The sequence below is a fragment of the Chiloscyllium plagiosum genome, unplaced genomic scaffold (genome assembly GCF_037043375.1).
Source record: "Chiloscyllium plagiosum isolate Xiang-an unplaced genomic scaffold, Cpla_swu_hap1 HiC_scaffold_21, whole genome shotgun sequence".
NCBI classification, from domain to species: domain Eukaryota; kingdom Metazoa; phylum Chordata; class Chondrichthyes; order Orectolobiformes; family Hemiscylliidae; genus Chiloscyllium; species Chiloscyllium plagiosum.
Window position 1 is genome coordinate 7,109,175 of NW_028270159.1, and position 27,592 is coordinate 7,136,766.

The window sequence follows — 27,592 nt, forward strand, 5'->3', positions numbered from 1 at the left end:
CATTAATGCAGAAACTCAGCAATGTTCAGGGGACTCGGGTTCAAAACCTGCCATGGCAGATGGTGAAATTTGATGGCAATAAACAAAAATCTGGAGTTAAGAAACTACTGATGATGATGAATCCATTGCCGATTGTCAGAAAAACCCATCTGCCTCATTAATGTCCTTCAGGGAAGAAAATCTGCCATCCTCACCTGGTCTGGCCTACATGTGACTCCAGACCCACAGCAATATGGTTGCATCTCAACCGCCCTCTGAAGTGGAGTAGCAAGAAACTCAGTTGCATCAATCACTATGAAGTTGCAACAAAGAAATGAAACTAGATGGACCACGTAGCATTGACCTAAGCACCGGAAAAGACAACAACAGAAACTACACTGTCAATGAAAAGTCCTCCTTACTAAACATAGAAAAGTACAGCATAGTACAGTACAGACCCTTCGGTCCACGATGTTGTGCCGAGGATTAATTCTAATTTAGTATAAAATAACCTAACCTACGCTCCCCTCAATTCACTGGTGTCCATGTGCATGTCCAGCAGTCGCTTAAAAGTCCCTAATGACTCTGCTTCCACAACTACCGCTGGCAACGCATTCCTTGTGCTCACACCTCTCTGCGTAAAGAATGTACCTCTGACATCGCCTCCATACCTTACTCCTCACACCTTAAAACTATGACCCCTCGTGGCAGTCAATCTTGCCCGAGGGAAAAGTCTCTGGCTTTTACTCTATCCATGCCTCTCATTACCTTCTATACCTCGATGAAGTCTCCTCTCTTCCTCCTTCTCTCCAGAGAGAAAAGTCCGAACTCAGACAACCTCTCCTTGTAAGACATGCCCTCCAGTCTAGGCAGCGTCCTAGACTTTCTTTGCACCCTCTCCAAAGCCTCTCTATCTTTCCTATAGTAGGGCTACTAGAACTGGACACAATATTCCAAGTGTGGTCTCACCAGGGTTTTGCAGAGCTGCAGCAGAACCTTGCGGCTCTTAAACTCGATCCCCTTGTTAATGAAAGCCAAAACACCAGATGCTTTCCTAACAATCCCATCCACTTGGGTGGCAACTTTGAGAGATCTATGCACTTGAATACCAAATCCCGCTGTTCCTCCACAGATTCTGGTCTTTAATTCTATATTCAGCATTCAAGTTCGACCTTCCAAAATGCATCATTTCGCATTTATCCAAGTTGAACACCATCTGCCATTTCTCAGCCCAGCTCTGCATCCTGTCGCGCTGCAGCCTGCAATAGCCCTTGGTCCTATCAATCTCAAACTTTGTGTCACTAACCCACCCCTCAACCTCCTCATCCAAGTCATTTATAAATACTACAAAGAGCAGAAGCCTAAGAACAGAGCCCTGCGGGCTGCCACTCACCACTGACCTCCATGCAGAATACTTTCCATCTACACCCACTCTCTGCCTTCTGTCAGCCAACCAATTCTGAATCCAGATAGCCAAATCTCCCTGCATCCCACACCTCTTGACTTTATGAGCGAGCCTACTGTGGGGAACCTTATCAAATGCCTTGCCGAAATCCATGTACACCACATCCACTTTGTCAACCTGTCTCGATCACCTCCTCAAAGAACTCAGATTTGTGAGTTAATCTGCCCCTCACAAAGACATGCTGACTGCCTTTAATCACATTATGCTTTTCCAATTAGTCATAAATCCTATCCCTCATAATTCTTTCCAAAACTTTGCCGACTACAGACGTAAAACTGACTGGAATGTAATTGCCAGGGATTTCCCTATTAACTTTCTTGAAAAGAGGAACAACATTTGCCTCCTTCCAATCCTCCGCTATGACTCCAGCGGAGAGGGAGGAAGCAAAGTGGCTTAACAACCTCCTTTCTCGCTCCTGAAGCAACCTAGGATAAATCTGGCCTTGCTCTGAGGACATATCAATCTTAATGTTTGCCAAAATGTCCTGCACATCAACTTCTTCAATCTCGATCTGTTCAAGCTTGATCTGTTCAAGCCTGTTTCCCCACCCCTCAAAGATCTCATTCACAACAAGGTCCTTTTCCTTAGTGAAAACCAAAGCAAAGAAGTCATTTAGCGCTTCCCCTATCACCTCAGATGCCATACACATTCCCTACTCTACCCCTGATCGGCCCTACTTTTCCCTGATCATTCTTATTCCTCACGTATGAGTAAAATGCCTTTGGGTTCTCCTTAATCCTTCCTGCCAAACCTTTGTCGTGCCCCCTCCTGGCTCTCCTCACTAGTCCTCACCTACCACCCCACCAACCTCCAGATACATTGATCATCCTTCATCATTTCCGCCAGCTCCAAACGGACCCCACCACCAAGGATATATTTCCCTCCCAACCCCTATCAGCGTTCCGGAAAGACCGCTCCCTCCGCGACTCCCTCGTCAGGTCCACACCCCCACCAATCCAACCTTCACTCCCGGCACCTTCCCCTGCAACTGCAAAAAATGCAAAACTTGCGCCCACACCTCCCCCCCTCACTTCCCTCCAAGGGATCCTTCTATATCCATCAGAAATTCACCTGCACCTCCACACACATCATTTACTGCATACGCTGCACCCGATGTGGCCTCCTATACATTGGGGAGACAGGCCGCCTACTTGCAGAACGTTTCAGAGAACACCTCTGGGACACCCGCACCAACCAACCAAACCGCCCCGTGGCTGAACACTTTAACTCCCCCTCCCACTCTGCCAAGGACATGCAGGTCCTTGGCCTCCTCCATCACCAGACCATGGCAACACAACGCCCAGAGGAAGAGCGACTCATCTTCCGCCTAGGAACCCTCCAACCACAAGGGATGAATGCGGATTTCTCCAGCTTCCTCATTTCCCCTCCCCCCACCTTTTCTCAGTGCCAGCCCTCAGACTCAGCACCACCTTCTTGACCTGCAATCTTCTTCCCGAACTCTCCGCCCCCACCCCCTCTCCAGCCTATCACCCTCACCTTAACCTCCTTCCACCTATCGCATTCCCAACACCCCTCCCCCAAGCCCTTCCTCCCTACCTTTTATCTTAGCCTGCTTGGCACACCCTCCTCATTCCTGAAGAAGGGCTTATGCTCGAAACGTCGATTCTCCTTCTCCTTTGATGCTGCCTGACCTGCTGCGCTTTCCCAGCAACACATTTTTAAGCTCTACCCTTGATCGGCCCTACTTTTCCCTGATCATTCTCTTATTCCTCATGTATGAGTAAAATGCCTTTGGGGTCTCCTTAATCCTTCCTGCCAAACCTTTGTCGTGCCCCCTCCTGGCTCTCCTCAGTCCATTTTTGAGCTCCTTCCTGGCAAGCCTGTAATCCTCTAAAGCTGTGCTAGATCCTTGCTTCCTCCACCTTACGTAGATTGCCTTCTTCCTTTTGACCAGAAGTTCCTCTGTTCTCGTCATCCAAGGATACTTAATCTTACCTCTTCTTGCCTGTCTCAGAGGAACAATTTATGCATCACTCACAACATTTGCTCCTTAAACAGTCTCCAAATATCTATTGTGCACTCTCTGTGGAACAATTGCTCCAAATCTGTACTTCTCAACTCCTGTCTGATAACGTCATAATTTCCTTTTCCCCAATTTCCCATGGTATCTGCTTCTTTCCCTCTCCATGGCTATGGTAGATGTGAGGCAGTTGTGGTCACTGTCACCAAATGTGTTCTCCCACTGCAAGATAAAGGGCAGCACAGTGGCTCAGTGGTTAGCACTGCTGCCTCACATCGCCAGAGAGCCGAGTTCGATTCCAGCCTCGGGTGGTTGCCTGTGTGGGATTCCTCCGGGTGTTCCGGTTCCCTCTCATTATCAAAAGATTAGGTTAGGTGAATTTGGCCATGCTAAATTGCCCATTGTGTTCAGGGTCATGTAAGGTTAGGTGCATAAGCCAGGGGTAAGTGTAGTGTAGTAGGTTAGGGGAAATGGGTCTAGTGGATTACTCTTTGGAGGGTTGGTGTGGACCTGTTGGGCCAAATGGCCTGTTTTCACACTGTAGGGATTCTATGATGAACATTTGGGTATGATGTTTTACAGTATGATTCCGTAAGCATGACAATCCCTGCTTATGTCCTGCAGAAATTCAGCAAAGATCCCTAGACAGTACCTTCCAAACGCACAACCACTTCTATCTAGAAGGACAGCAGCAACAGATTCATGGGAACCTCACTACCTACAAGCTCATCTTCAAGTCAATCACCATCCTGACTTGGAAGTATGTCATTGTTTCTTCGCTGTCACTGGGTCAAAACAGTGGAATTCGCTTCCTAAGGGCATTGTGTGTTAACCCACAGCTACAGACTGCAACATCAAAATGGCAGCTCACCATTACCTTCTCAAGGGCCACAAGGAATGGACAATAAATGTTGGCCAGCTAGTGACCCATGCCCCATGAATGAATTTTTGTGGCACTCACGTCACTACACCAGATACTCAGGCTAATGCTCCAGAGACATAATTTAAAAATTCACCTCAGCTGGTGGAATTTAGTTTCAGTAAGAATGACTATGAAACAATCACTGATTGATATGAAAACTTCATCTGGCTCATTAATGTTCTTTAGGGAAATAAACCTGCTTTTCTTATCTATAAGATAGTTAACTCTTAACTAATCTCTGAAATGGACTAGTAAGCAACTCAATTGCAGTAATTATGGATGGGCAAAAAGACCAGCCTTGCCAGTGACAAAAACATCCCAAAGATTTTTTTTTTAAATATTAACTTGCTGGAGGTTATGGAGATATTTGAAGATACTAGATACAGAGTAAAGTGTCAAAGAGAGGGTATCAGAGAATGGGATAGCATTGTAAAAAGCATTACACCTCTAAGAAGTCATACAGCAGTGTTGCAGTAATATCAGCCAGTGGCTCCATGTTCAACATCTGAGCCAGCCAGTGCCAAGCATGATTCAGCCCATGAGGATGCTCCTAAGCAAAGAAGAAACAATGATTAAATAGTGATCACATGCCAACTTCAATCATTTGGAAGACTCAAACAACAGTACTGTCTAGGCTGCAGCTCTTTGAAATGAGAAGGTTGAACTGTAAACTAATTATTCAGGGGTGTTTATGAACAGGGAACATATAGGTTTACAAAGCAAAGGGACATGGTGGCGTTACTGGGACACAAAGGGACAGAGTGCATGAACATGAAAAAGCAACAAATAGAATCAAAATACAGAGAAATGTTGGCAAAAAGAAATAATTAATGTCCCTTGACTTAAATGCAAGCAGTAATGAGAAGAGAATAAATGAATTAACAGCGCACACCAAGGTTGTTGGGTATGGTCTTGTAGCCATTACATTATTACAAAGGAGATCAAAGCTGGGTATGTGAGGTTTTGAAAGGACAAGCAGGAAGAAAAAGGTGGTGGGATGGCTTTGTTAATAATGGGTTGGAATATGTACAACAGAAAAAAAGTCATCTTAACAAGTGGGGAGACCAAACTGGCAGGAATAGGCACCCAGCCCCCAATAGTAATTATATGATAGGTCAGAGAATAAATCAAGAGATGATGAGAGATGCAAAAAAAAAGGTAGTACATTAATCATGAGAGACTTCAATCTTCATTCCTTTATTCCTGATGAAGGACTTTTGCCCGAAACGTCAATTTTACTGCTCCTCGGATGCTGCCTGAACAGCTGTGCTCTTTCAGCACCACTAATCCAGAATCTGGTTTCCAGCATCTGCAGTCATTGTTTTTACCTTCATTTGGAAAGTCAGATTGATACATGTAGCCACAGGAAACCATTTATACAGTGTATTTGGGACAGCTCCCTCAAAAAATACATTGCAAATCCAACCAAAGGTCAGGCTATTGTATATGCAATGAAGCATGGTTTCATAAATGATCTCAGAGTAAATGTTCCCCTAGAAAACAGTGACCAAAACATGGGAAAACTTAGCATTCAGTTTGAGGGGGAGAAATTTGGATCAGAAAGAGTGTACTTAACTTAAATAAAGGTAATTATAAAGGAATAGGGCAGAGTTGGCTGATATGAACTAGAAAAGGAGTCCAGCAGCAAAGACAGTTGAAGAACAGTGGCAGACATTTAAGAAAAGAGTTTATGGTTTACAACAAAGTTATATCCCAATGAGGAGGAAGGATCTTGCCAACCATAGTAAATCAAAAAAGTTAAGGATGGCATCAAACTGAAAGAAAAGACGACATACAGTGTGGTAATTTCAGTGTTAAACCAGAAGATTGGAAAGTTTTAAACACAAAAGATGATCAAAAAAGGGAGAAAATTAATCATAAGGACAAATTAACAAGCTATATAAAAATAAACACTAAAAGCTTCTTTAAAGATGTAAAAAGGAAAGAGACGTCAAAGTTAACATAGGCCACTTAAAGAATGAGACTGGGGAAATATTGATGGGGAGTCAGGAATAATCCTGATGGGTTGAATAAGTAATTTGCATCAATCTTCACAGCAAAGGACATTAAAGCATTCCAAAAATACTAAATCATGGGCGAAAGGTGGATAGGAAATACATATAATAACAATCACAGTAAAAGTAGTAGGAAAACTAATGGAGCCAATGGCCAACAATTTCCTGGACCAAATGGTTTGCATCTGAGGATACTGATGGAAGAGCTACAGAGATGGTAGTTACACTGGTAGCAATCTTCCCAACATGATTAATTTCTGGAAAAGTCCCAGATGATTGAAAAACTATCAATGTAACACCCTTATTCAAAATGGGAAGGGAGACAAACCAAACAGCTAACAACTTATTATCTGTCATTGGTAAAATGTTACAGTCTATTTTAAAGGATGCAATACTAGGACATTGAGAAACACATAATCAAGCAGAGTCAGCACAACTTCATGAAAGAAAAATCATGCCTGACAAATTTACTACAATTCTTTGAGAATGTAACAATCAGGGGAAATCACTGGAACCAGTTGGGAATCTATAAGGCATCCAATAAAGATACTGCACACATGATTACTAATAAGAAGCCATGGTGTTGGGGGGGAAAGATTAGCATGATTACAGGACTGGCTAGCTAATAGAAGACAGTGTGTTGGTATACACTGGAGGGCATTTTTAAGATGGCAACTTGCAACTTGTGGAGTGCAACAGGGATCAGTGCTGGGCCAAAATTAAAATATATTAATAATTTGAATGAGGAAAGTCAACATATTATTGCCAAGTTTACAGACGACACAAAAACAGGTTCTAAGAAAATAGTGAGGACGCCACAGAGTCAGCAGAAGGACATAGGTTATTGAATAGAGTAAGATTCTTAGGAAGCTTGGGCTCTGAGAGGTTGTTTCCACACATGGGAGAGCCTTGGACCAGACGGCATAGTTTTAGAGTAAGTAGTCACCCATTTAAGTCAGAGATGAGGAGGAATTTTTTTTTCTCTCAGATTGTAGTGAATCTGGGGAATTATTTATCACAGAGAAATAACTAGGCTGGTTGTTATGTATATTTTGTATTATGATCAGCAAGGGAGTCAACAGGTGTGAGGAAAAGATAGGAAAGTGGAACTGAAGATTATCAGATCAGCCGTGGTGTCACTGAATGGTAGTGCAAAATTGAAGGGTTGTGGTCTCCATTTGTAGCAGTGCTTGAGACAAACAGCAAAAAACTTTAAGGTGGAAAGGAGTTAAATAGGAGAAAAGAATAGATAGATATGCTGATAGAGTTGAAGAGGTGGGTTGAGATGCACGAAGAGGAAAAATACCAGTAAAAACATTTGGTAAAATGACCTGCTTTGTGCTGTTCACCCTACAATTTATCAATAGAAGTATCATTTAATGAAATTTTACGGTTGTTAAAAAGAATATAAAGGCAAGGAGGCATTGAGAAGACTCACTGAAGTTGGGAAGCAAATATATTATGTGGTAGGTTTGAAAGGATAGGTCAATCCCTCAGGAAGCAACAACATATTTCCAAAATACAATAAAGTACTAATATCATAGATCTCAATACAGAGTAATTAAATGCGATATTTTATCCACAATTCAGGCTGTTGTGTGTATGGAAACAAACAAGCTCATTTACATTCACCAGGATTCAATTCCACCACATCTTGATAGTCTAAGTACCCAAAGAAAGATCAGATAATCAAACAAAATGACACATTTGCAAACATTTTATAGGCTGTAAAACAATATCACAACTGAGAAATTATATCTATCTATCAGAAAAAGACCAAAAGAGTGACTTAACCTGGTCCTGTCAGAAATGCTCACATCCTATGAAAGGATAAGATCTTTAAGGTTCTGAAAGGGTTCAACAGAATAGACATAAAGATGTTTCCACTCACTAGGTAAACCAGAACTAAGGGCCATAAAAACAAAAACCCAATAAGGGAGTTCAACAGAAATGCTTTACCTAGAGTGGTGAGAATGTAAATTTCGTTACCACAATCAGAGGAACCTCGACTATCCAACATTCAATTATCCGAATATTGGATTATCTGGAAAGATCTCGATGTTCAGCTAAACTGTGTTATCCAGCATTCAATTATTTGGAATTTGACTAACCAAATGAAATACTCCCGGCCCGTGTCCCTTAGATAATCAAGGTTCTTCTGTGCAAAGAATCATAGAATTCCTAAAGTGTGGAGATAGGACTTTCGGCCCAACTAGTCTAAGCTGACCCTCTGAAGAGTTACCCACCCCAGACCCATTTCCCTACATTTACCCATGACTAATGCACCTAACCTACACATCCCTAAACACTATGGGACAACTTAACATGGCCAATTCACCTAAACTGCACACCTTTGGATTGGGAGGAAACCGGAGCACCTGGAGGAAACACATGCAGACACAGGGAGACTGTGCAAACTCCATGCAGACCATCGCTTCAGGCTGGAATCGAACTTGGGTTCTGCTGCTGTGAGGCAGCAGTGCTAACCATTGAGCCACTGTACCGCCCCAGCTATACAATAGCTGAGATAAATGACATAGCTGTATCTTAGGGGATGGACAAACAGGATAGAAAAAATAATAGAAGGAAATGTTGATAGACTGAGAAGAACAATGTGAGGTCAAAAATGGCCTTTCAGGAGTAGGCCATTCAGCCTCTAGAGCTTGTGATGGAAACATCAATAAGACCACAGCTAATTGTGGCCTTAACTCCACTTTCCTGCCCTCCATAAATCTCAGCTCCTTTTTCAATAAAATTATCTGTCCAACTCAGCCTTGAAAATATTTAATGACGCAGCCTCCATTGCTCACTCGGGAAGAGAATTTCAAAGTCTAATAGCCCTGAGAGATAATATTTCCTTACTTCAGTATTAAATACTTATTTCTAAGCAGAGGTCCTCGGATCTAGATTCCATACCAGGAAAATATCCTTTCAGCATATAACCTATGAAGCCCCCTCAGGATTTTATATGTTTCAAAAAGACCATTTATCATTCTTTAAACACCAATTAACACAGGCCCAAGTTCTCACAGAAAAAACCCTATATCACATTTAACACAATGCTTGTCAGGTTGGCTCAGATTTGGACAACACTAAGACGTGCTTGAGAAAGTGAAATGTAGCATTTGGTTATTGCACATACTGCTTGCTTTGATCCATATGGCCACCTTAACAGTATGATTGCTGCATACAGACGGATCATGCCAGACATCCGTTTCAAGAAGTTGTCCTGCTGCTCAACACCATTGTCCAGCACTCGGTACCCCAGTAACCTATGGGAGAAAAAGGATTAGACTTGAATGGCACACCAAGTGTGAATATCCAAATTTTCCATGTCTTCTCTCGCTACAGCATCATGCATATAAAACTGTAGCACAAGGTCAAATTTTGCCACATCAAACCCATGCTCCCAGTGGAATGAGGGATTAAGCAAAACATACTATCTATATGACAAATATGGAAAAAATAATTTTGGAGAAAAATACAATACACCAAATGGTATGGACAAGATAAAGTGAAATAAATTGACTTTTGGTTAGACCATGAAAGTAGGGTTAAGCTTCTAACTAGCACTGACGTAGGACCATTTAGCCCATTAATCCTGTTCTTCCATTCATCTGAAATTCTAAAAGTAATTCTGGAACAAACGGGGGAATCGTGGTACTTTTCAAGAAAGCTGAGCCCAAGAAATGCCTTTCTTTATTAATCTTTTCATTTTACAACAAAAGACCAGAAGAAAGCAAATAAAAAAATCAAAATACGAAGAAATTGGAAGGATTCTATAAGTAGATATGAAATGTGAAACAAATGTCACATATACTATAGTCAGAAGCTATCCATTCTCAGAACAAACAGGGTGAACAAAATCGCAGCCAATCAGTGCCTGAACCTCCTCACGGTCATAACCACTTGCAACCTGTGAATTGTCAACAGGAGTTGCAAAGGGAAATCAAGTTTAAAAAAAACAATATTTCCTTCTCTGAAGTAGAGCAACTCCAAATAGAGAGTCAAAGCAGAAAACCGGCAGTTTTAGAAACATCTTCAAATTAGCAGATTTGAAATACCAGATTGGCTTTAACTAATAGACAGCTGGTAGATAGAAGCAGACATCAGATCAATTATGTTGGCAGTTTTGAGGGCGTAATATTGTTCAGGGAATTCTACCTTTGGTATTCTTCCTTTTGTTGCCCGTCTTTCCATGAAGGGAAAAATGGAACTGCATAGGGGCACTTTCGGTGCAAGTGGGCCAAGAAAAGATCGCCAACCTTTGGGTGAGACTCCCAGATGCCTGAAGCAACCACTGCTATTGGAAACGCAGCTTCATGGTGAGACGCCACTTCCTCCTCCCCTTGTTTCTGTGGACAATAATGAAGAAAAGCAAGATTAAAAATCTAAACCAGTGGTTTACCTTCCTTTACATTTGAGGCGGAGGACATTTTATACCTGCCTTGAACCTTTTAAATATAACATAAAAGCTGGACCCAATTTCTATAATCTTCAGATGGTCCAAGTCACAAAAGTAAACCTCAATATACTTAATAAAAGGTAACGAACGGGGCCAAACCTTTTGCAGTTTGGAATGGAATGCCTGAAAGTGGAGCGTAAGCAGATTCGCTAGTAACTTGCAAAAGAGAAGTAGATACATACTTGAAGGAAAATAATTGATAGGGAGATAGGAAGAGCAGAGGAGTGGGATGGATTGGGTAGTACTATCACAGAACTGACACAGATATGATGGGTTGAATGGCCACCTTCTATGCTGCATCATACTAGGATACTATGAAACCAATGGTGTTATAATATGTCACGGACAGTGACTAGGTACAATAAAGATACATCACATCTCTCAAATTGTTTCAGATACAATGAATGAGCTATTGTTATCACATAGCGAAATTTGCCTGCCATGTTGCACAAAGAATGATCCCACAAAACAGGCAACTAAATTGGGATTCGTGGAATTGGGTGTTCGTTCAGGCAGAGTGTTTGTTCAAATCCTATTGAGTAATTCAGATCACGAAGTCTACAAATAAATTATCTGTCCATTACCAGCAGACAGAAAATTAAGATGAACCCTAAAAAGCAAGGAACATTAGTTTGCTCAAAGATTGTGAATTCAAAGTGTTACTTCAGAAGCTTGAGCAAATGATCAAAAGGACATCCCCTGCAATGCTAAGAGAAAGCCGCACTGCCGGAGAGGCAGCCTTTCAAATGAGACATTAAATTGAGGCAGAACCTGACTTCTTAGTTCGATGGAAAAAAATTTACTGCACTATTTTGAGGGGAGCAGGTGTGTTGCCCCTGGTGTTCTGGCCAATATTTATTCCAAAACTTTAAAAAAGAAAATCTGGTCATTTTACCCCATTACTGTTTCTGGGAACTTCCTATGTTCAAAATGACTTCCATATTTTCTGTATCACAACTTTGAATGCACCTCAAAAATACTTTGCACACTCACCACAAATTTTTCTGCTAGTTTGTAACAGACAAAATCTTTCCCTTGTGGGTGTTGAGAAATCGCCACCATCTTCCCACCTGATGATATTTGCTTGCCCAACAGCAGATTATTGATTTTTTCAAAGATTTCACGCAGATGGGACCCTGGAGAGAAAAATGTGGAGAAACTATTTAATTACCTTTCATACTTCAGACATTAACATACTAGAATTTAAGATGATTTACTATGTGCAGCATTTTCATGAAGAGCTAAAATACTTCTTAAATATTAAAACCTACACAAATGCAACTTTTACCTTCACAGTGCATTACTACATTAGTTTTACTGTACTAATGAGGCCACCAATATTTTTGACTGTCCTCATTCTGCAAGGTAAATACAGAAGATGATGGTCACTCAGTTTGAGACGGACATATATCTTGTAATTAAATAGGTCAGAAGATGTCAGGTAATACCTTGCAATTTCAGATTTACATAAACAATTGCTGAACACCAAAGACCAGGAAGCTCTGAATTTCAGTCACCAATCTGCACTGAGTAGCTAGGGTATGGATTGGAGTAAGAACCCTACTCCCACTTCTGGAAAATGCAGGCCAGGTTTCTGATATAAAGAGACCCCTCTCCCCACTAGGTGTGCACGTGCAGACTCCAGAAGGTAGCACATACCAGCCTCAATTATCTTTTTATTCCCTTCTCCTTTCAGTCTTTGATCAACAAAGACTACAAATGTTCACCCAAAAGAAACTTCCAACTGAGCACAATGCAGGAAGGTGACTATCCCTTCTGGAACTACAGAACTCTTGCAAGATGTTGATTCCTGCAATAGGCAAGGGATGCAAGAGCAGAAAATAAAAAGATAGAAAAAAAGACAGCAGTGGAATAATGAAACCAAAAAGTGGGCATGTGTTGAAGACAGCAGAAGGACCTTAGGGAAGTGACCAGTGAGGAAGAAGAGGAAGAATACAAAATACATAAATTATGCCATTAAGTCAATAAACCAACCTCAGGGATGATCTTCACTCACCTGCAATGGAGGAGATCTGACCAACAGGAATGGTAGCAGCTTTTTGAAGGTCCATTTTAATCTTCTTCACCTAGAAATGAATGAACATGTAAGCTGTTTTCTCATTATCAAAAAGAAGGAATTTTTTTAAAAATTGATTTGGGTTTGTAACCTGTCTTTCCCTTATATGGCAAGTCTTCAAATAGTCCAGCAAACTGCTTTACAGTATTCTATGCTGTAGGGTGCCGATAACAGTCAGGGGAGTTAGTTGGTACAAAGGATATCCTGTGGAATGAGATGCCCCGGACACCCCTCCCATCATCACACTATCTGTCTTGGAAGGTTAAAGCATCCAATTTTGAAGAATTGGGGTAAACACTGCCATTTAACAAGGTACCCATTTGCCCCTCAAAAGCAAGCATAAATTCTGGTTCCACCATTTTTTCTAATAAGGCAATCCATGTGCCAAGAATATCTATGGCATCCAGAGTTACATGAACAATACCAGAGCTAAAACAGTTAAATTAGGAGAATATGTTATTTAGAATAGACTTGTATTCCCTCAGGTATAGAAGATTAAGGAGTGAATTGATTGAGGTGCTTATGATGATTAAAGGAATTGATGATAGAGTAGAGAGAGAGGACACTATTACCTCTTTGGGGTTTGGTGGTGGTGGTGATGGGTGGGTGGGTAGGGGCTAAAACAAAGAAATAAGCTTCAAATTAGACCTAGTGGAAATCTGCAACACTCTGCCCAAAACACTGCTCAGAATCAACTGAAAATTTCAAATACAGAGAATGATATTCCTCTTCTAATACAATCTAGACAGTGCTAACCATGTTACCAGAGAATAAATCGTGATCAAAAACTCATTACAATTCAAAATGGAAGTACTTGGTTTATTTTACCTTGAAATCCTTACTGTTGTTAAGATCGTTAATGGATGCTGCACATTGGTCACAAATATCCTGCAAATGTTGATACCACTGCATACTGCTTGCATCTGCTTTTATCTGCAGCCCTGTCATTTAATTACAAAAAAATGTTCACCTTGAACTTATCAAAGTTCAGCAGATTTTAAAGTCAGTTTAAAATTTTAAAAAGGCTTGCATTTACAAGCACTTTTCATAACCACTAGACACCTCAAAGGACTTTACAAAGCAATGAATCATTTTTTGAAATGGAGGCACAGTTGCAATGTAGGAAACCCAGAAGCTAATATGTGTACAGCAAGCTCCCACAACCACAATGTGACTTGATAATCTGTTTTTAGTTCAAGTATATATATTGGCTAGGACACTAGGGATAACACCCTTACTGTTCTTCAAAACAGTGTCACGCATCTCCTAAGCCCATCTTCTAAGAGAGATTCTGCTCAATGCTGATATTTGAAATTGAACATAAATTTAGCCTCTGGATCATTAACTTAGTAACATATCCACAAGAATCTACCAACTGACAGGAAACAGTATGGTTTATAAATGACAATCGGATAACTTCATAGTCATTTTTACTGTTAAAAGTGCACTGTAAAAGATAACTCTGCAGGTGTTACATAAAAGAAAGATCCAAACTTAACAGGATAATTTCACATATCAAACTAAAGACCTGACAGATGTGGACTCCAATGAGGAAGGGAAAGAATGTACCAATGACGAATAAGTGAAATGGCTAATTGCTTTCATTTCAGAACCAGCAGCCCCTAGGGACAGTGGAATTTATTCCTGGACTCCATTCTTACGCTGAACCAGAGTGTACATTTGTTTTCTCCTTCCTGTACGGAAGTTGAGGGGTGTTGGTGAAGAATAGCCAATTCTATGATCCACAGCCAACATTAAGCATACTCATTGCTTCAACAATGAATCAAGGAGTCTGTTAGTTAAGTTGGCTGAATGGCTGGTTTTTGATATGCAGAGTGATGACAACTGTAGGTTTTTAGACCCACACCATTCGATTAGATTCCCTACATTATGGAAACAGGCCCTTCAGCCCAAAAAGTCCACACTAACCCTCAGTAGCCCACCCAGACCCATTGCCCTACCCTATATTTACCCCTGACTAATGCACCTAACACTACTGGCAATTTAGCATGGCCAATTCACCTAATCTGCACATCTCTGGATTGTGGAAGGAAACCGGAGCACCCGGAGGAAACCCATGCAGAGAGAATGTCTAAAGACAATGAGGTGTGATGTTTTCCACTCCTGCTCTCTCTGGGATGCCACCCTTCACAATCAATCAGATTTCACACTGACCTTGCACCTTTATAAATACCTTCTTTACGACTGGCTTTCTCTTGTGGCACTGGCTTTTCTACTTCAGCTTTGACTTCCTGCTTTTTCTGAAGTGCTTTCTCCTCCTCCTCCTTTATCCTCTTCTTCTCGGCAGCTGCTGCAGCAATTTTCTCATGCATGTCAGCGATCAGCTCTCGCATTTGCAACAAAGCTCGCTCCGCATTCAGAATGTCCTCCTGAAGTGGTACACCACCCTACATTTGGATAAAAGTGATTTGAGAAAGATAAAAGTTCAAAATGCAACAATTCTTGTTCTGAATGGCAGAGCAGGCTCAACAGACAATACAGTCTACTCCTGTTCCTATCTTAATTTCTTTGCTCAAAGGGCAGTGGCAGTCCTACATCATGCAAACTATCGATCTTCATCATTATCACTTCAGAGCATCAGCAGGTTACTCAGGCAAAGTCAACTGAGCTTTCACCAAAAATCTGCAAACTGGAACTTGCCAAGAGGAATTCATTTTCTTGAAATCAGAATAAGTCATTCAGCCCAACATTCCCACTAATTTGTGTGGGTGCACAGTAACCTAAGAGGTATTCCAAAGGCCTTGCTCTGGAAAAATGTGCGCACCCCCACAGAAAACAATTTAAGCAGCCCACGTGCTGAAGAAGCTTCAAAGAAAACATTGATTCAGCTGAAGCCTGTTTTGCCATCATCTTAAACAGCTTAATTTCATAAATTGATGCCTAACCCTGCAAAGACCTAAACATTAAAAGTTTTAAAACATTCAATTGATCTCCAGCTTCAACAGATTTTTGGAGGAAGAGGATGTCAGATTTCTAATGTTTTCCATCAAGTATTGCTTCTGGATATCATGGCTGAACAACCTAGTCCCAATTTTAAAGGTCTGCTCCTTGTTCTGGATTTTCCCCCATTGGAGCAAATGTTTTCTCTCTATTGACCATCACGACCTTACTCAAATCGCCTCCAAACAGTCTATGATCAGGGGATTAAAACCTTAGGTCTTCGAAACCCTGTCCTCAAAGTAATCCTCTTAACCCCAGTGTCATTCTAGTGAATAAAAGCAAAGTACTGTGGATGCTGGAATCTGAACAATAAACAAAGTACTGGCTTGATTCAGCAGGTCTGATAGCATTTCAAGTTCAATAATGACACTTCTTTGCAACTGAAGGGAGCTGGAAAAAAGTGGTGGGCTTTATGGTGGAGGAACATGTTGAACGGATGAAGATGCCCCAGATCAAAATACAAAATGAGTTCTAATGATAGAAGAGAAAGGCTACGGATGCAGAGGAGGTACTATCGATGAGTGCTAACAGAAAATCTGTCAACTCTCCTGGTAGCAAACCCATGCAAACACAACACATGGTGAGAGGGGGGCAAAAAGAACAGAGTTGACCTGGAATCTTTGAACTTAATATTAAGTCCTGAAGGCTATAAAATTCCTAAGCAGAAAATGAGGTGCAATTCCAGCAGCTTGTTTTGGGCTTTGCTAGAACCCATAAGACAGGCCCATAAGACAGAAATATTAACAAAGAGTACTGGTGATTCTGCACTGTATCCCAGTCAACACCATAATGTTCCTGAAGGTGTGGCAACTAGATTCACTGAACTCTAAATGGGGTCAAAGTAGAGTTTTATTCAAATCTATATTTTCCACCTCTTTATAGTCCAGACCATCATTTTTAGGAGAATGTATAGTAGGGCATTGAGAAGTGTCAGCCCAGAATAACGCTATCCAATGTTTTGCTGTTTTAATTACATTGCTGTCAAGAGTAGGAACCAACCAACTGCTGGCATGGCAGAAACGAATCAAAGTTTGGATCTTATTGGCTTGCAATACCCAATGATCTACTAAATGCCCCTTTCATTATCCCCATATTCTTCTTTAAACCTCTCTGTAACCAATGGGATATGCAGGTGTGGAATATGGAGTCCTTTGAGAGGGGAGGAACTTTGTATGTGTGATTCGGTTTTAAACATAAACAATTTATCATGGGCGGCACGGTGACTCAGTGGTTAGCACTGCTGCCTCACAGCACCAGGGACCCGGGTTTGATTCCCATCTTGGGCAATTGTCTGTGTGGAGTTTGCACATTCTCCTGTGTCTGTGTGGGTTTCCTCCCACAGTCCAAAGATGTGCAGGTCAGGTGAATTGGTCATGCTAAATTGCATATCGTGTTAAGTACATTAGTCAAGGGTAAATATAAGGTAGAGGTATGGGTCTGGGTGGGTTACTCTTCGAAGGGTCGGTGTGGACTTGTTGGGCTACTTGTTGGACTTGAAAGGCCTATTTCCATTCTGTATGGAATCTAATCTTACTTAAAATTTACTTTTGGATTGCTAAATTAAAAGTGAATTCAGCCAAACAGAACCAGGTACTGTACATTTCTGCATTAGGCTTAACCTTTCCACTTCATTGGGAGGTATATATCAGGAGTCAGGCAAGGGTATTAAACGTTGATGTACCCTGGTTTGTGGACAGAAGTCAAGAAACCAACCAACCATAATATAACTGAATGCTCCAATAGGCACAAAGGACTGAAGAGCCTATTCTGACATTCCTTGAATGCAGTCTAATAACTTATATGTTAAATACAAAAGATGAATCTGATGTGGAACAACTATTTGTGCTCCTACTCACCACATTTCCAAAAATCAGTCCAAATAAACTTTGCATTAAAATAAATTTACCAGTCAAAAAATTCTTTATACAACAAATTAAATTCAAGACACTTCTGAAAACCTCTCTGTTTGAAACTATTCCAACGGTTCCTTGTGTGGCACAAAGACAAGATTTGTTTCCTATGCTGTGTGAAGTGACTTGGGATAATTAAGTACACTAAAGACATTAAGTAAGGCACCATGAGAACCAACAAACAAGGAAACCAACACTTCTGAATTGAGCCAGTGTCTGAATTTGGTTCAGAGGCTTCAAGCCAAAATACAGTAAAAAGCCAGTTTTCTCCTTTCCTGATTCTCAGATGTTGACTCCATTCAAAGTTAGGTTTCCATGGACACAGGGATGTTTCTAGTAACTATTTTCAGCAAAGACTAAAAACAAGGTTAACTGGCAACTGAATGGTGGTGGGGAAAGGAGAGTAGTTAGAAAGAAGCCTAATTAACAACAGGTGCATGCATACACATACATATATATTAGAGACATTTTTAATCAACCTGTTCAGACATGTTATAATACATGTCTGAGACAGGTAGCAATGGAACCCAGACCAGGTAAAGAGATTACCCATGCATCACAAAGGTCTTCACACACATTACCTATTCAGTAGATTGGAGTGTAACACTGTGGGCAACTTCTTCTCTTAGCTATGCCCCAAGGCACTGAGGAAAATAATCAAACACAATTGAAAACTGCATAAAGAAAGTTAAAAATCACACAACACCAGGTTACAGTCCAACAGGTTTATTTGGAAGTACTAGCTTTTGGAGCACTGCTGCTTCATCAGGTGGTAGTCACCTGATAAAGGAGCAGCACTGGTGTTGTGATTTTTAACTTTGTACACTCCAGCCCAACACCGACACATCCAAAACATAAAGAATAGGTAATCAATAACCTTGTGGAAATTCTTTAAGGAGGGGGACCTTGCAGAGTAGCTTTGGAAGGGTACTCCAGTGTATTCAATCAAGACAGCTGCAGGCAGAGCCATCAATAGAATTGTTAAAACCAAAGATGAGCAAAAGACAACAATTGGAGGAGAGTAGAGATCTGTTGGGAATCATCTAACTCAGTGAAGGCTGGCTGATATCATCTGGGATCTTCCTCCAACTCCCACTTATTTAGGATTTAACACTGATAAAACTTTGATGCAATGCACAAACCTCTGATGTGAGCTTAATCACTCCTGACACCAGGCTACAAAGCTGATTGCCGCGGTTACTGTATCCCGAAAGGTCCAGCCCCACCAGCTCCTTCTGCTTGAAGTAGGGCTCAATCTGCATGTTCAGATGCAGCACCTCTGCCTGGATGCAATTCAGCTTCCGAACACGTTCCCGGCTCTCTGCCTGCTTCTGACGCTCGAGTTCCTCCTGGCGCAGTCGCTGTTGCTCAGCTTCTCGAAGTTTCAGATTTAGATTCTTCAGGAAATGGAGAAAACACAAAAAAAGAGAGAGACATGCAAGCATGAAGAAAGGAACATTTTGATTAAAAAAATCATCTTTCATGACCATGAGATTTTCCAAATTGCTTTCCAACTACTTGAAATACATCCAGAAATGTTGCCACATGTTTTGAATGGTGTAGTTCAGCCCACATGCATGCAAATAACTTCCACAAACAGTAACATGATAATAACCTGATCTGATCCGATAGCTAATCTGATTGATCGATAGCAGTCAGGATACTAGGGAGAATTTACTCCACAGTTTGTTGTTCTTCAAACAGCACCACAGCATGTTTTAAGAGCCTTTGACGAGTGCTTTAAGATTTTTTAAAGAGTGCTTTACTAATGAGCCATAACTAAAAATAAAATTTGACTGGTCACGCTTTCCAGAGCTGTTTTCAAGGTTGGTTGTTTGGAAAATGCAGAGATCAATGCCCCCAGCTTTGAAATATGTCAGAGGATCTTTGCTAACCACATAAGAAGGGGCAGGCAGGCATAACCTCAGTTTAGCATCTCATCCAATGACAGCATTGCACTGTCTGAATAAAGATATTAAACTGGATGGAGAAATTAGATGCTAGTGCAGTAAAGACACACAAACAGGGGGACAGGATGGGATAGTGGTAATCCACAAGCCCAGAGTAATGCTCTGGGGTCATGGGTTCCCATTAAAGCAACTGGTGGCATTTAAAACCCAAAGAATAAATCTGGAATTGAAAGCTAGTAGCAGTAATGGTAAATTTGAAACTACTAAGTGCTATAAAACCCACCTGATTCTCTAATATCCTTTAGGGAAGAATATTTGTCATCTTTATATAGTTTGATTTAGATGTGACTTCTGACCCATAACAGTATGGCTGATTCTTAATTGCTTTCTGCAATGGGCAAGGAAGCCAATCGGTTCAAGGGAGACTAGGAATAGACAATAAATGGCAGCTTTGTCAGTAACCCTACATTTTATGAAATAATAAAGAAAAATAGCTTGAAGGATATGAGTGACAGATGTATGATTGGCTTTCGGAAGTTTCACTTTACTGAAAGTCATCAAAAACTACAACAGTTTGAAAAACAGGTCAGACACTGAGAAGACAGCACTTCTTTTTTAAAAAAGCAAGGCTAGATGTTGTAAGACGAAGTGGCAGATTTGGCATTCTGGAAGGTAAGAGTGATTGAAATTCCTTTGTCCCTTTTACTTTTGAGTGGGCAGAAAGAGCTTGTTCCCTGTAGCCAGCCAGCTTACTCTCATTGTGAAGACTCTCAGACGTGGAAACAGACCACTTGTGTACCATACTAGAAATACTCCAACACTCAAGACCCTTAGGCATTAAGCAGGATGGAAGGAAAAGCAAGGTGTGGTGGGGTGTGGGGGTTGCAGGGATGTGAGGAACTAAAAAGTAAACAAGTCTGCTAGAGAAGACTAAAAGGTCCCACTCATCTTAAAACTTTGCTTTTGAGTGATGCTAAAAGTTTCTTTTTTAAACATTCCATTTCCAGACTAAAGAAGAACCAAAGGGAAAACAATTCTTGAGGTTGGACAAATCCCAATAATCAGAAAAGAGAGGACTGATCCAACATTCAAGAGTGACATTAAATGATGATTCTGTGGCTTTCAAAGCTAGTTTTTCAAATATGCAGTGCATGTTCAATTATAAATTACAACATGGAAACCGATCTTTCAACCCAAGCTGTTCATGTCGGTATTTATCCTGTGAACAGTATCCTAACCCAATATGCCGTGCCTCTGTATTAAAGTCATAGAGATGTACAGCACGGAAACAGACTCTTCGGTCCATGATATTCCAACCCAATCTAGTCCCACATGCCAGGTCCTGGCCCATATCCCTCCAAACCCGTATTCCTTTAATTCCCAAGTCCTCTCACTTCTATTGCTAAATATTGACATGATCTCTGCTTCAACTGTTAACTCTAGCTCTGTGCATCTTAGAGTACTACTGAGCATCTCACTCCTCTTGGCCTTGGGATTTTTTTCTGCCTTATCTTGGATTTTCATTTGCGAGTATGATCTGCATGTGTCTGTGTACTTGTGCGTCATTAGCCAGGAGTGGATGAGAGTGATATATAGAAGTGCCATGTGAGACCTGATGGACTAGCTATTTTATTTTGTACTTGTGATTTCATACAACACTCTTAAAACTAAAATGTTTCTCCTTTCTCTCTGTCCTAAATCCATTGCCAATTTTAAAATACCTCCCATATTCTTCTTTATGCCTCTCTGTATCCAATGAGATTCGTAGCACAAGTTCTTTGAGAGGGGAGGAATTTTGCATATTTGTGTTTTAAATATAAACCACAAATTCACTTTTGAACTGCAAAAATAAAAGTGAATTCAGCCAAACACTTCTGCATTAGGCTTAATTTTTCCACTTCAATGGGAGATGTGTGTTAGGAGTCAGGAGTCAGTTAAAATATCTTCAATCATCCAGTAATTTTCCAATGAAAACTAGGCTTATTGATGGCTCTGCAAAAGAGCACGCTCACATTTCACTGCTCTGTACCTTAGCTCTGCGACGATGCTCTTCCTTTAGCTTTTCTTGACGTCCTTGGGCTTCAATTGACCTGGAAAAGGTTTTAGATATCAGATGCCATGCTTCTCGCCTTTCCCCAAGTGAAAGAGTTTACAGACCTGTCATATTTGTGTACAAGATAGAAAGTATTTGCAGGGCTTCAGGTGCATAGAAGTTTACTATATAATTATCAGATTTGATAGAAAATAGGTTTTTTTTGGCTTATTCAAGCGATGTATACGTCACTAGAGAGGTCAGCATTTATTGTCCATCCATAATTACTGAGGAGATGGTGGTGACCATCTTCTTCAACCATTATACGCCATATATTGTAGGGAAATTCAAAGTTATTAGTTAGGAATTTAACCTAGTGAAAGTGAAGAAAGGACAATATTTTTCCAAGTGAATAAAGGGTGTAACATGGACAACTTTCAGTGATAATGCTCCTATCAATAACGTAATTGTCCTACAAAGTGACAAAGACTGCAACTTTTGTTGGTACGATTAATGAAGACATAGTGAGAGGCTGCAGTACATCTTGAAAATGGCACCCAGTATTTCCACTGTGCACCAGTTGTAGGAAGAGTGCATGGTTATGCTAATAGATGTCAAAGAGGTCCAATCAGGTGGGCTATTTAGTCATGGATTGCAAGTTTTAGAGTTGCTGGAATTATACTTCTCCAGGTAAGCAAAGGAGCATTCCATCCCACTCGTGACTTGTGCCTTGTGGAAGTAATTTGGCAAGTCAGGTGGTGTGTCAGAATTTTATGAATTTAAGTAACTATGGGCAACCAGTTAACGAACAACTTGGAAGGGAGATCCTGACAGATTTATTCAAAATCATGTTAGGCTAATATTTCTGCTTATAAAGAATAAATAGGAAAACTAATGACTCCAGATGTGTAAGTTGAAATCAGGACTGTCTGATACACTAAAGAAAAACTTCCAAGAGCACTCCGAGATTAAACCAAACATATCCACAATGCCAAAGTAATGACTGTTCAAGAGTGAAAGGATTTCTGAAGGAAACTGTCACAGCAATGACAGTTCATCAGCTCCTCTTCTCGCCAACATATAAGAAACAATTGATTTCATCTTGCCTACATTAAAAAATTCAGTTTAAACAATGTGTCCTTCAAAATATTGCCATTTCAAGCTACCGATGTTAAAAAACAAAATTGCATTTCTATACCCCATCAGATTAGCTTATTTTTTTCAGGGGTGAGTAGCTCAGTTGGCTGGATGGTTGGCATGCAATGCAGTGTTCACCAACAGTGTGGGTTCAATTTCTGCACTAAGTTTATCAAGACGGCTCCAATTTCTCAAACTCAGCCCTTGCTGGAGGCGGGGTAGCCACAGATAAATTCACCACAAATCATCTCACTCTGTTTTATTTTGTGCTTGTAATTTCATACAACACTCAAAAATTTAAAAATTCTCTTTTCTCCCTGTCCTAAATCTCTTAAATTTAATCATATCTAGGTCCCCTTGGTCACTGGAAAAACCGCATCCACGGTCACATCCATTGACAATTTTAAAATATCTCCCATATTCTTCTTTATGCCTCTCTGTATCCAAGTAGCACAAATACTTTGACGCCGGGGGGGGGGGGGGGGGGGGGGGGGGGGCTGCACGGGGGACGGGGGGACTTTTGTGTTTTAAGCACTTGTGTTTTAAATATAAGCAGTTTGTTTAAAATTCACTTTTGGATTGCAAAAATGAAACTGAATTCAGCCAACAGAACCAGGTACTGTACACCTCTGCATTAGGCTAAATCTTTCCACTTCATTGGGCAGTGTGCATTTGGAGTCAGGAGAGAGCAGTTCCTGTAGTGCACTGGAATTATGGCAACTTTACTTTTGCTGAAGAACAACTTTTAAAGCCTAACAGACTGCAGATGCTGGGAATATGAAATTAAAAAAGTTCAGGAAAAATTTAAGATATCGGTGCAGCATCACTTTTGTTGAAAGGTTCATCGAACAGAAACATCAATTTTCTTTCTTTCCATTTTTGCTTCATAGATGCTTAAACAGACAACAGACTATGCACAGCTAAGGTCTGTTAGAACCCTTGCTAATTTGTCATTTTTTAAATCATTTTTAATTAAGAGCTATGAACTGAAAACAACAGCTTGTTTCAAAAACAAAGAGAACAAACAAACTGATATTTGCTTACAAGGTCAGGCCTGAAAGGTAATTGCAGTTTGATTTTTATTCAAAGTACACTTTTAATGTTTGAACTCTGGAAAGGCATTATGCTCAAACAGATGGCAGATGCTTGAATGTTAATGCCAATCAACCTAACAAAAAAAATGTTGAACAGAAACAGAAAACAAAGCTTGAACCAGTATTAAACTGGTTTTGAACTTTGCATTTGGTCAGAAGGATTGTAGCTGTCAGAGCTACAGAACAGAAGCTTGACTGTTCTCTGGTTATTCTCTCATTGTCAACTTATTGAAAGTTCGGAGGATAGAATAAGTCATAAGAATGAAATAAATATTCTTAGAACCTAATGAAGCTGTTTAAATTGACTGGTGTCTTCAGAAACCAAGATATAATTCCACATGGCTGTGATATTACAGATTGTGTGACTGCTTAAGTGAACTGGTCTGTTACATCTCTTACTTTTCTTTTGATTTAACGTTTAACAGCATGCTGGTCTGTCTTTGTAAGACAGAGGCCAAGAATCAAAGATGATTGAATTTAAATCGTAGCCATCCATTAGATGACCTTGTAGATTAACTCAATTAAAGCTATTGTATTATTAATAAATTATTAATATATTTAGAAGTTATACATTGGTATCTGGTATCAGTTATTCACAAAGTCTGGCATTTGTGATTTAAAAGGTCTGGTTAAGAATCATGGGGGCAATTTTGAGGATCATTAAGTATTTTAATTTTACTGTATTGCAAATATGGGGATAGGGAGGCTGATTTGATTTGGCTGTCTGCATTTGTGTCATGACAGGTTCCAGAAGCAATAGCGGGAGAAAGAATCGATAATTTGTCTTCAGGACATTGGTTGAGGGACAAATATTAGCCAGAACACCACAGAGAACCCACCTGCTCTCTGAAATAGTGCCATGGGATCTTTTAAATCCACCTTAAAGTGGGGAGTGGAAGCTGACAAGGTCTGGGTTTAGAAATCTCATCCAAGAGGCAGAACATTCAGTAGTGCAGCAATCCCTACTCAAAACTCTGGACCGGGGCTTGAACCAATGATTCCTTGTTGTGATAGGCCTGTGGATGCTAAAGAGTTAGAGGACAGTGTTAGAGAGGGAAGAGAGGAAAATTCATTAATTATTGATTACTAAATTGCAATCAACCCCTTTGCAGGAGGATTGGTGGAAAAGGGGACAAGTATAAAAGAAAAGTAGAAGCTGAATAAGTATTTCAATACAAATTACTTTAAGATTACCCTCTCCATCCATGATCACCAACAAGGATGACTAATAAAGGCTCTACTCTATTATTTAGCTAAATAGCACAAGAGAAAACTTGGAAATATCTTCACCATGCCCCACACTGGAGCACACTCTGACAGATCCTACCCTTTCTCCATCATATCACGCATCTTCTCATATTCCTGACGTTGTTCAAGCTCCAGGGATTCTTCAAATCGTTTCAACAATTCAGCTGCTGTGTTTGAAAAACTCTGAACGCTTCTCTGATGTAGTTCCTGGCGATGCTTCATTTCAGCCTAGATAGAATGAAGAAGGATTTTGAATCAATTCTGCATTTGAACACACGCTTAGAACTTCATAATGTGCTTCAAGATCTGAAATATAGCAGTCAAATACATACAGTAAGATTTCACAAATCGCCACTTGTCTACAACAGTTCAGGAAGGCAGTTCACAGGCAATGAGAGATGGGCAATAAATGCTGCCTCTACCAGATTTCTCTCATCTCTGAATTAATAAATTGCAATTTTCATCAGTTTTTTTCATATTAAACTGTTTGACACATGGCTTTGGGACACTTGTATACCTGGTGATGCACAAATATCATAACTAGGTGGCAAAGAATGGAAAAGCCTGGGGACTTTACCTGTTGATCTTTGGTTGTAACATCTTTAAGCATATTACAAAGCAATTGCTCAGTGGTTCTTGCAACAATCTCATTATTAAAGCAATTTTGTCACCCACAGATATTTTGACTGGGGAAACAACAAGACACTATACCTGCCCAAAGTAGTAAAACAAGTTTTATTTAAACTTCAAGTTAAGATTTTCATTATTTTCACATCTACTAGATAAAGCATTGATGACGGAGAGTAGTCTCAAATGGTCAGATTCTGTTGTGTAGATTTGAACTATTTCTGCTTGTGGAGTTCAAGACTATGGAGCAAAACTTTAAAATTATGAAAATTGCAAACACTTCTATACTTGAGAAGTTAGAGAAAAGGAATAGAGTGCAAGGCTATGGATAGATGATGGAGGGAGGATATATATGTAACTGCTCCTTTAGACGTCCAGCACAGACATGACAAGCTGAATGTTCTCCTTCTGTGCAGTAATCATTCTATGCAATGAATCTTCTTCCACAAATAGCAACTAGTGATGCTCAACTAGTTCTTAAAGTTAAATCTAAAAGAAATATATTTTTGCTGACTACAGGCATTAAGTGTTATGGGACAGTGATAAGTATGTGGAGTTAGGTCACATCAGCCACAGTGCCATTGAATGACAAGAGAATGAGCTTGAGATAATTGCCTTGAAGCTCCCACAAGTGGGAACGAAGCAAAGGCATCTGTTATTACAAATATGGCTTGTTTTCTCTACTCGGCTGGCAGATGATATGTCACCAAGTTATAAAGACAGCTGATCAAAGATGGAGAAACACTGGGTAAGATTGACAAAAGCAAAATGCTATGGTTATTAAAAACCTGAAATAAAGAGAGAACTGCTAGAAACACTCAGCAAGGCTGGTAGCATCTGAGTAGAGAGGGAAATATAACTTTTAATAGGCTCTGATAAAATGTTAAGTGCTGAGCATTTGCTGTATTTTCTGCCTTTATATGCAACAAGGGGTAAACTTGTAGTGTATTGGGATAATTATGAGATGGGGATGGGGGGATTGAAAGATCAAAGAAGCAGCAAAGTGCCATCTGATGTTGACTCCTTGAAACCTGGACAATGGTTTGACCAAAGTCACTGGCACGGGAACAATGAGCCAAAAGGCCTTCTTTTGCACTGCATCGTTATTTGATAGTGTCTTTCATTATAAACCACATAACCTATCATGGTTACAGCAAACCTGGCACAAGTGTTTGAAATCCCACTGCCTGTGTAACCACACAAAGACATTCCTCAGGAAGGAGTAATGGGAGGGAAGAAAAACAGATGTAGGCTTCTTCAACTAATGCCTACACACTGAACAACCAGGAAACAAATGTATATGTAGAACTATGAAGAAATAAAAACATGCAGAACTTGGATAAGAAACTCAGTTTGGTTGCTAAGACAAAATTATTTCATCTCTCAAGGTGATTCGGCATCTGGCAAAGTTAAAGATTTGCAATGTTGAATAACACTTGGAATTGGTTGAATTTGAAAGTTCCAAGACCTGCCTGGAATACCAAAGGAAGATGCAGAGCATTGTTTGAGTTCATGGCTAAGATATGTGAAGCAATTATTAAACAAATTATAACATTTATAAGAAGGATGGGAACATGAGGTGTAGTTGCAGTGCAGAAGAGAATAAGAGTACGGAGGACAGGGACAGGATTTCACGGTCACAGAAATGTGCTGGTAGACAGCAAGCTGGTTTCAAGTGTGTCTACTTCAATGCCAAAAGTATCCAAAATAAAGTAGGTGAGCTTACAGCATGGATAGATACCTGGGACTTCGATGTTGTGGCCATTTCA

General features: G+C 40.3%; 1 protein-coding gene across 1 annotated transcript in view; it reads right to left on the reverse strand.

The window, feature by feature from the left end:
* The window catches only part of gle1 (GLE1 RNA export mediator), a 56,429-nt gene that overhangs the window by 11,420 nt on the left and 17,417 nt on the right, over positions 1–27,592 (reverse strand). The window contains exons 4-13 of the mRNA XM_087998205.1: positions 25,276–25,424; positions 21,715–21,775; positions 18,918–19,172; positions 15,099–15,312; positions 13,733–13,845; positions 12,845–12,914; positions 11,821–11,963; positions 10,527–10,717; positions 9,505–9,634; positions 4,793–4,897 (exon numbers count right to left, since the gene is read on the reverse strand). Of these exons, the coding sequence (XP_087854331.1) occupies positions 4,793–4,897; positions 9,505–9,634; positions 10,527–10,717; positions 11,821–11,963; positions 12,845–12,914; positions 13,733–13,845; positions 15,099–15,312; positions 18,918–19,172; positions 21,715–21,775; positions 25,276–25,424 (1,431 nt within the window). The remainder of the gene's footprint in view (positions 1–4,792; positions 4,898–9,504; positions 9,635–10,526; positions 10,718–11,820; positions 11,964–12,844; positions 12,915–13,732; positions 13,846–15,098; positions 15,313–18,917; positions 19,173–21,714; positions 21,776–25,275; positions 25,425–27,592) is intronic.